Raw genomic sequence first — 10651 nt, 5'->3', positions numbered from 1 at the left:
GTACCATGGGGTAAACAATGAGGTGCTGTAGTACACAGGTGTATGTATGTAAAAGATGCTGAGTCCTTTAGCATATATACACCTGTGTATGTATGCTATTGTACATAATGTAATGTTATTGTACATAAATACATTAACATTACACCTCTAGTTCTAACTACCAACAAACCCATAACCTACCGTTGATGTGCGTGCAGGTGTCAACACTTCTTCGTTCCTATTGGCAGCTGACTTGGCTCTTGAAACCCGGATCATTTTATAGATGTGTAACGTGAGGGTTCACTAGATGGTTTGGAATCTCTCTGAATAATTAGGAACAGCAAGACGGAGACGGATAACTTTTTAGCAGCCTCTTTACTCTCAGCACACAGCCACAACAACAAAACACTTCCTGTGTACCGCCCTCATGAATACTTCACTGGCCTCTCAGAAGCCAGGAAATCTTATACTCAGATCAGAACAGGGAAAACAACTAGGTAGATATAACACATACTTATTACTGGTTTGAATATGCATGCCTAAACATTCAAACGTGTAAACATGTAAATATCAAAACAAGTAACCACCAAATAGCTACATAACTAGCTTTATAACCTTTGTATATCGAATTAGATTTAAATTTACTTCTACACTTTACATTTTCCTCCCCCCCTCACATAAGAAACGTCCCCGTTTCCCAAACAACATGCTGCGAGCACGGGGGCAACAATAAAACAACAGCAAAACCAAAAACAAGTTCAGTTCAAAACATAGTCCTTGAGGTATCTGGGAGGCACAACTTGACGTCTCCCACATCGCCGTGAAACACCAGATACTCGATGAGAAGTTGAGGGGACAATGTCTGATTGGTGTATCACCACATGGCCAGAGGGGGAAGCAGTTACAGTCTCAGACCGAAGAGAAGGGGACAAAGGAGAGTGGGAATGGGGTCGTGACTGGGTTAGAGGTGGTGGCTGACAAACCTGAGGGTCTGATGAGGTTGCAGGGCTGCGGCCCTGAATATTCCAGCTCCCTTTAGCTGCAGATTTTGAAGCTGTGAAGGGCAAAGCACCTGATAATGCAGTCAATTGTGGAATCTGGGGCTGTCCAGGTATGTCACCAGCAGGCGAGTTGGTTCCACCTTTAGGGACAGGTGCATTGTAAGGCCTGAGACGATTGTAGTGAACAATTTGAGTCTTGTCTGATTGGTCCAGGAGGTAATGAATCCTGTACGTGACACCAGGGTTTTCTCCATCTGTTCCAAGGCACTCCAATATCTCAAAGGGGCCCTTCCAATGTGGAGCAAGTTTCTGCTTTGCTGTAGTGGGGTCATTTAACCACACCAAGTCACCCGGATCATAAGGAGTGTGTTTGATGCCCCTATCGTACAGTTGTTTCTGCTGGTTGTGGGCACAATCCCTGTTCCATGCAGCAGTGCTGAAGGCAGACTGAAGTCTCTGAGTCAACTGGGTGACGTAGTCAGCAGGAGAAGCAGAAGTAGATGATGCTGGCATGTTGGTAGGCAACAGCATATTAGCAGGCATCCGTGCCTCATGTCCATGTGTGAGAAAGAATGGCGTAAACCCCGTGGTAGAGTGAGGACTGGTGTTGTAAGCCAAAGCAACTTGATTGAGGCAGTCATCCCATTCGCCAGGCTGCTGAAGGAGTAACTTAGCTAACTGGTCAATAAGTGTTCGGTTGAACCTCTCGACCATTCCATCACATTGAGGGTGATATGGGCTGGTCCGTGTCTTCTGGATGCCTAGCAGCTGACACAGGTGTTTCACCAGGTCAGATTCAAATTGATGGCCTTGGTCTGTGTGCAGCATTTCAGGGATGCCGTGCTGACAGATGAAGTTGTCAAACAGGCATTTTGCAACTGTTGTGGCACGTTGGTCTGGGATAGCATAGAGATTGACATATTTCGAGAAATAGTCTTGAACAACGAGCACATACCTGTTGCCACGACTCGTGATGGGGAGTTCAAGTATGTCAGCTGCCACCTTTTGAAATGGCTCCGCAGCAACAATTGTTTTCATTGGAGCTCTGTGATGAGGTGTGGGATTCCGTCTGGCATCACATGGAGTGCATTGCGTACACCATATTTTGATGTCACGTGACATGAATGGCCAGTAATATAGCTGCTGAGCACGTTTCAGGACCTTATCTGCTGATAGGTGACCGGACACTGGGTTGCCGTGCAGCAGCTGTAGGACAGTGTCTTTTAAAGACTCAGGAACAACCAACTGATGCAACACTGACTTTTGGGACGGGTTGAAAGCTTTACGACAGAGTAAGCCATTGTGAAAGGTAAGTCTAGAGTACTCATGCCATAGCACTTTTTCCTGAGGTGGGCACCTTTTCATACGCCAGTAGGGTGGTTTCCGACCCCTAGCTTTCCAGCCAATGACTTCTGACAGTACAGGATCTTTTTGTTGTTCACTTTTGAGATCATCTTCAGGCAGCTCAAGCACAAATGTGGATGAAACAGATAGCGCTGCACACTGCAGTCGTGGATCAGGAAAGACATTGCATGGAATGTGTTTTCGGTCAGTACTGCAGGGACTATGGTTGGACAGGCCTGCAGGACCTATGCACCTTTCTTCAGGTTTCAAGTTAGCAGAAGCAGTGCAGACCGTGTCCTGCTCTACGGTTTCACCAGTGACAGGGCGACGTGACAGTGCGTCTGCATTGAGGTGGCGGTGGCCATCTTTATGAATCACCGTCCATTCAAAAGGATCAAGTTCAAGAGCCCAGCGAGCACGGCGACCAGTTCTATCACTGTCAATGGGTATTTTCCGAAGACCCAGGAGGGGCTTGTGATCCGTGACAATAACAAATGGCTGCTTGTAGAGATAGTGACGAAAATGTCTAACTGCCCAAACAATGGCCCAGAGTTCTCGATCATAAGTCGACCACTTTCTTTCTGCCTTTGTAAGCGCATGGCTAGCATAGGCAATGACTTTCTCTTGCTGTCCCTGTTTTTGAGCTAGTACACTGCCAATAGCTGTGCTTGAAGCATCAGTATACAGAGAAAATGGCAATGTGAAGTCAGGAAATGAAACCACTGGAGGGTTTGAGAGGGCATGTTTCAGATACATGAATGCATCCTGGCACTGAGAAGTCCATTGGAAAGTTGCATGTTTTTCAGTGAGAGCATGTAGGGGAACACTGTGGTGCGCAAAGTTTTGAATGAACTTGCGATAATATGAACAAAGTCCAAGGAATGACCTTACTTCTGTCGCTGTTTGTGGAATAGGCCAGGCTTGCACACTGTTCACATTTCTGGGGTCAGGCTGAATGCCATTTTTTGATACAATGTGGCCCAGAAATTGTACCTGATCTTTGGCAAAATAGCATTTTGAGGGGTTTAGCTTCAAGCCACTTGCCTGGAATCTGCCGAAAATTTCTTCCAGGTGCTGGAGATGTTCTGCGAAAGAGCGGCTGTAAATGAGGACATCATCCAAATACACTAAGCAGGTTTTCCAGGGAAGGCCACGAAGTACCATCTCCATTAACCGCTGACATGTGGCTGGAGCGTTTGTGAGTCCCATGGGCATAACCGTGAAGTGGTAAAGTCCACTGCCGGTTGTGAAAGCAGTTTTCTCACGATCCTTCTCTTCCAGTTCAACCTGCCAATAGCCATGTTGAAGGTCCATTGTGGAGAACCAGGCAGAACCTGACAGAGCATCCAGTGCATCATCAACCCTTGGAAGAGGATGAGAGTCTTTGATTGTCACTGCATTGAGTTTCCTATAGTCGAGACAGAAACGCCACGTACCATTTTTCTTTCGCACCAACACAACTGGGGCAGCCCATGGGCTGTAGCTTTCTTCGATGACACCTGCCTTTAAAAGGTTGTCAACTTGAGTCTGTATTTCAGCTCTCTGTTCGGGTGTCACTCTATAGGCTCTTTGTTTAATCGGTGTAGCATCACCTGTGTGAATATGATGCTTGATTATGCCTGTGTGACCTCTGTCTTCTGAGTGCTTACCGAAGATTCCTGAATACTTCTGGAGAAGTGATTTCAGGGACTGAACCTGGGAGTGTGACAAGTTTGTTTCATCGATTTCTACCGGCAGAGTCGAATCATACACAGGTGAAGTAGCACAGCATGTCTGCTCCAGTGGGATGATATCAACAGATGAGCCTGAATGAAACTCACCAAGATGCTGTCCAGGGTGCAGTTCGATTTCATCGCTGGAGGGATTAAGCATTCGAACCACTGTAGTACCATTCTGAACTTCACTGAGAGTGTGAGCCACAACAATGTCACAAGTTGGATTAGGGATCAAGACACCATAGTAGTCTGTTGGAACAGGAGAAGCCGGTGTGGCTGCTGACACACAGGCTGTGATCAGAGTTTCGCTCATAGCTGGGATTTTGGTTGGCGCTAACACAGAAACATTACAGCAGGCAGCCACCTCATGTCCTTTGGGCAACAGGGGAATTTTCATGTCCCACAGTTGCAGTACTTTGTTTTTGAGGTCGAGAAGAGCATGGTGCCTCTGCAGAAAATCCCAACCTAGTATGACTGGCTGGTAAGCACCTCTGAGGACTTCAAAGTCCTGCTGCCATACCTGAGACCCAAGCCTAATACCAACGGTTAACTTGCCTAAGATTTCCAGACGTTCTCCATTGACCGAACGAGCTGGCACAGAGGATGCTACCATAGGCCGTTTTTTCAAAGCTGGATGAGAGTTTCGAAAATCTTCACTCACAAGGGAGACAAAGGAACCAGAGTCAATTAGAGCACACACTTCAATGCCCTCGACAATAGCCAAGACATTAGAGGAGACTGATCCATCAGAGTCTGAGGGGAACTGGGGGATATTGTATTGGGGCTCTGATACTGTAGCTGATGTTTGCCCCTCAACAGCAGCTAATGAAAGTTTCCCTGTGGGCCGGAGGTGAAATGTGCAGGCCTTTCCGGGGACTGGAAACGAACACTGGTCCTACTGTAGGACCCTGCATCTCTAACTCTACGTGGAGCAGGACTGGGACTGCGTCGGTATCTGTTACTGTCAGGGTAATCGTACCTGGAATACTGGGAGGGCCGTTTTGATTGGAATGTGCGTTGATCGTGTTTCTCACATTTGTCCCACTCATTGAACCTCTGGGGAACAGGGGAAGAAGGACGTTCACGGTGAGACTCTGGATCACGATGATAACGCCTCTCAGGCGAGCAATAGTCTCTGGGATGTTGTCCGGCATGATAAGGCAACGGGGATGCACTGCGGGTGCTGTACTGAACATTGGAAGAGGAGGATCTATCACGACTGGAGTCCAAACGTTGGGCAAGGTAACTCTGTTTCTCCCTTAACTGCTGTACTTCATGTTTCAGGCTGGTTACAGTAAGCGTGAGCTCCTCAACCGCTTGAAGGAGTTTAGCATCAGTAGGCTGAGGACGTATCATAGCAACCTGTTCCGAAGACGGAATAGGAGAGGATCCTGCAGCTGTAAGTTGCAATGCTGCCCGTGCTCTCTCACAACGACTGGCAATGCGCAGGGCTCCGTCGAGATCCTCTGCACCCATCTCATGAATCTTAGATTGCAAGGTGGGGTCCAACCCAGCAACAAAACGGCGAAATTTTTCCCCTTCCAAGGCATTGTAGTCATAGTTAGGGAAAGCTTCAAGCACAAGACGGTTAATATCTGCGCTGTATACATCCAAACTTTCACCTGGTTTACGGGGGCGAGCATTCACATGTGTCTGGAAGAACGGCAGAGAATATTTTGGACCGAAAACCTCTTTCAGCTTATCCTTCACTAGGTCATAGTCTTTCTGGGTTGATGAAGGCAAACTGTCCCAGTACAAAAATGCAGCATCTGCTAGACGAGTAGGCAGGACAGAGGACATCACAGTTGCCAAATCTACCTCAGGTGGAGTCATAGCTTGCACCGCCACTTCAAAGCGACGAGACCAACTTGTAAAAGATTCAGTCCCATCTCCTTTAAAAACAGGTGGAAGATCTATTGTCAGGGCACCGGAGACGGTATGGTGGGCGGGAGCAGCAACAGTCCGTAATGCATCCACTGACCTCGAATGCAGCACAGGAGAAGAGCGCAGCTCGTGCACAGATTCACTCTCGTCAGCCGACATGTTCCCAACAAATATCCAGCTCACAAAAATCACAAAAAACAGAGAGAAAAGCTGCAACAATCCTTACTGTCTCCCAAAAATTATTACTGTTATTATTTTCAGTTCATCAGCTGTTCACAGAGAGGGAAAAATCCCAGCGGAAAAAAAAAAAAAACCGATCGTATCCGCAGCTTGGGAGTCAAACTCACCAAATACACAGAGCCATCAAGAAAATAAATCCCACCGCTGCCACCAGATGTAACGTGAGGGTTCACTAGATGGTTTGGAATCTCTCTGAATAATTAGGAACAGCAAGACGGAGACGGATAACTTTTTAGCAGCCTCTTTACTCTCAGCACACAGCCACAACAACAAAACACTTCCTGTGTACCGCCCTCATGAATACTTCACTGGCCTCTCAGAAGCCAGGAAATCTTATACTCAGATCAGAACAGGGAAAACAACTAGGTAGATATAACACATACTTATTACTGGTTTGAATATGCATGCCTAAACATTCAAACGTGTAAACATGTAAATATCAAAACAAGTAACCACCAAATAGCTACATAACTAGCTTTATAACCTTTGTATATCGAATTAGATTTAAATTTACTTCTACACTTTACAGATGCAAGGCTCAATCAAAAACCAAAATGCCATCAAATGATCATAGCTTGGAAATCTATTCACGAGAGAGACATACATTGTGTCAATCATTAATTAACATTACACACTGACATAAAAATAATGTAAACTGTGACAAATATGCTAATGGTATGCTGTATAACATAGTCTGATTAAGAGTCTATTTGGTGTTGTATTTTACCTGTAGCATATCGTTTAAATACTAAAGCATCTACATGAACCATACAATCAGCAGAGAAAAAGTAAATATCTATTTTGTTTTCATTAAGACTGGAAACACTTTCGAAATTTAACTGATGGTGACCTTGGTATATTTTAAACAGTTAGCTTGAATAGACCTTAGGTGTACCTGGTATAGAATCGGATGTCAGTGTCGGAGCCAGCAAAACGCTGTAACCCAAATTCTCGCTGGACACGTAACTCCTGTATTTCCTTCCTCAGAGTCTCCACGTCTTTGGACAGGTCTTCTGCAGCTGATGCAGATATGTCCAATGCAGACGGCTCAGGGACTGAGCAGTAGTCATGATCTCTTGTAAGACTGTGCTCTTCTTGATCGTCAGGAGGAACTAGTTCAGGACGTCGCTCCGTTCTCTCCCAAACACTACGCCGCGGTGGTTCAACTTTATAGCCATTCCACTCAAAAAGTGTTGGTACAGCCCCTTTAATAAGCCGCCTTCGACCATCAAGGGTTGTTGGCTCTATGAGTTGATCACTGGCAAAGTGTCTGCTGCAGACCCTGGTGTGAGAGGTAATCGTGAAATGATCCCGGCGTATGTTTACCAGCCATTGTCTTCTCAAGCCGGAATGGGTCGGAAAGCCATGAAAACTTAGTATGCCGTTAAATTTGGCTGAAGCCGAACAAAGTGGGACACAGCAATGCTCGGAGTATTTCTTCTCCTGTTTTTGAAAATGTTCTGTTTTAAATACTTTTTTTTATACTCATTCTGAAGTGACATTAGCATAGCTACCGATAGATAAACAAACATACCGGAAACGTCCAAGCGGTAGTATTTGGAAACGGAAATACGTCACATGCCCTAGTGCAAGTAGTTCATTGAGAGATAAAACAGATAAGTAACATGACAAAAAAGTTCCTGTTTTTTCATGATCTACTATAGAAATGCCTATTTTCTATTTTTTTTTTAGAATGTGTCCACATAAAATACACAAATAAATTAATTAAATATTACATTTACAGTGAATTAACAAAAAGTCATTGACAAAAAAAAATCTGCTTTATAATTACAGCACAGTCTGGACAATGAGCTTTTGGAGACACTGGAGACACTGTACATCTGTCTTCTAGTGAACATGTTTAAAGGTATCTGAATCTGGCTAAAGTAATTGCATCTCGCCTAGAGGATGTGCTTCCTCGAATTATATCTGAAGAGCAGAATGGCTTTATAAAGGGATGGCAATTGTTTTTTAATACCCGTACACTCTTTAATGTTATTTACTCAAAGCATCTATCTGAATTTCCTGAACTTGTGATTTCTTTAGATGCTGAAAAGGCTTTCGATAGGGTGGAGTGGGAGTACTTGTTTGCAGTTTTAGAGAAATTTGGTTTTGGCGATAAATTTATTTCCTGGATTCGGCTTCTTTATTCATCCCCTAAAGCCAGTGTTCATACTAATGATGTTTACTCTGATTATTTTGCGCTGGGTCGTGGTTGTCGTCAAGGTTGCCCTCTGTCACCTTTACTCTTTGCCATTGCCATCGAGCCTCTGTCTATTACATTGAGATCTTCTTCTGTATTCAGGGGAATCATCCGTAATGGAATTGCACATAAAGTATCATTGTATGCGGATGACTTGTTATTATATATGACTGACCCTGCACGCTCCATCCCTGCTGTTTTAAGTATTCTGGAGAACTTCAGTTCGTTTTCAGGTTATAAATTAAATTTAGGGAAAAGTGAGTGTTTTTCTGTTAATACGACAGCACGTCAACTTCAACAGTCCGATCTACCCTTTCGTCTCAGTCCATCTGGGTTTAAGTACTTAGGGATTAACGTGACTCGCTCTCTATCTGGCCTTAAATCAGCAAATTTGTCTCCTCTTATATCAAGTATTACATCTGATATTCAAAGATGGGGTAATCTCCCCCTTTCTTTAATCGGTAAGATTAATGTTGTTAAAATGAACATCTTACCAAAATTTTTATTTTTATTTCAGTCAATTCCCTTATTTTTGCTGAAACGTTTTTTTGTTTCACTGGACAAGATTATTGGTTCTTTCATTTGGGGAGGGAAGCCACCTAGGGTTTCTAAAACTTGCTGCAGCGATGCAGATTTAGTGGAGGACTTGCATTACCTAATTTTCTAGCCTACTACTGGGCCGCTCAAATCCATAAACTTTGCTACTGGCTAAAATCTTCTGGCTGGTTCCTCATGGTGTATATTGGAGCTATCATCATGTAAGGGCTCTTCTTTACCAGCTTTGCTCTATTCCTCTTTACCCGTAAAACCCTCTCTGTATACTGATAATCAGGTGGTTCTTAACACACTCAAAATCTGGTTTCAGTTTAGACATCACTTTAATTTTGTAATGCCATCTTCCTCGGGTCCTCTAAGCGACAACCATTTGTTTCCCCCTTCACTTTTGGACTCGACATTCTCAGTGTGGTGTGACAAGGGTATAAAACAGTTCAAACATTTATATGTGGATGGTGTTTTTGATAGTTTTCCCAATTTGTCTTCTCGTTATAATCTTCCTATTACCCATTTGTTTCGCTATTTTCAAATTCGAAATTTTGTTGCCAAGTGTTTCCCAAATTTCCCCTCTTTACCTCCAGAACAGCAGTGGGAAACTACGTTATCATTTATTCCTCATCACAGATGAACCATTTCGAAACTCTATGATGCTATTCTGTTAGTAACCACTCTAATGTTAAGCTTAAGTGTACATGGGAAGGAGAACTAGGAATTCGAATACATGAGGAGTCTTGGGAACAGGCTATTGCGAGGGTACGATCTTCCACCTCCTGTGCTCGTCTTGGACTTATTCAATTTAAGGTCATACACAGGGTGCATTTCTCTAAGTCTAGACTTTCTGAATTGTATCCAGAAGTGGAAAATAAATGTGATAAATGCCATGGCTCTCCTTGTCACCTTAGCCACATGTTTTTTCTGTGTCCTGAGCTACAAGGTTTCTGGACAGGGTATTTTGCTATTATGTCAACTGTTCTTTGGGTAAACCTTTCATCTTTGTCCTCTGATTGCTGTATTCGGGATTCCTGATCGTTCACTTACACTTGATTCCACACAAAAGGATATTATAGCCTTCACATCCCTATTAGCGAGACGTCTAATATTGTTGCATTGGAAGTCTGTTAAGTATCCTACTATTTCCCGGTGGCTTAAAGATGTCATGTTTTTTTTTAAAACTTGAAAAAATTAAATATACGTTGAGAGGTTGCACAGCCAAAGTGGCAACCCTTTATCTCTTATTTTACTAGTCTAGAGGTATTGCCTGTTTACTTCTGTTACTGTTATATTCCTGTAATATGTTTGATGGTTGTGTTGATCTGTGTGGGACTGGGGGGGGGTTGTTTGTTTTAGAATGCGTTTTTGTTTAGTTGTTTTTTTTATATATAAATATATTTACTTAGGAAAATGAAGAAAGGTTAATTGTATTTCGATAACTGCAGGTACTGTTGTTTTCTTTTTTCAATAAAAATATTTCCAAAAAAAAAAGGTATCTGAATCTATAATACACTTGTTAATTTTTTATTGTAGTTGCTAATCCATATTTTAATTTAAATACATTTTATAAGTGTTGTAAGATTATAAAATATGGATTATAACAAAAAATGACAGAGCATATAGACAATTGTTGTTCAAGGGAGCAAATAACTTGTTAATTTGGTTGTAACTAAACTTAAGTCATATCAGTAGTAACTTCCATTCTCTCCTGCATCCATTCAACAACCACTGTACATACA

The 10651-nt window shown here is 43.2% G+C and overlaps 1 protein-coding gene across 1 annotated transcript; it reads right to left on the bottom strand.

Moving 5' to 3' along the window:
• Positions 1 to 123: 123 nt before the first annotated feature.
• LOC134622671 (uncharacterized) lies at positions 124 to 4652 on the bottom strand. Its single transcript, XM_063468061.1, has 3 exons — positions 3486 to 4652; positions 963 to 2825; positions 124 to 302 (listed from the first exon to the last, which is right to left on the bottom strand). Exons 1-3 carry the CDS (start codon positions 4650 to 4652, stop codon positions 252 to 254), a joined length of 3081 nt encoding a protein of 1026 aa, XP_063324131.1. The 3' UTR covers positions 124 to 251.
• Positions 4653 to 10651: the final 5999 nt, after the last annotated feature.

This window comes from Pelmatolapia mariae, unplaced genomic scaffold (assembly GCF_036321145.2).
Source record: "Pelmatolapia mariae isolate MD_Pm_ZW unplaced genomic scaffold, Pm_UMD_F_2 NODE_ptg000125l+_length_35581_cov_1, whole genome shotgun sequence".
NCBI classification, from domain to species: Eukaryota; Metazoa; Chordata; class Actinopteri; order Cichliformes; family Cichlidae; genus Pelmatolapia; species Pelmatolapia mariae.
This window is presented reverse-complemented; position numbering and strand designations above follow the sequence as displayed.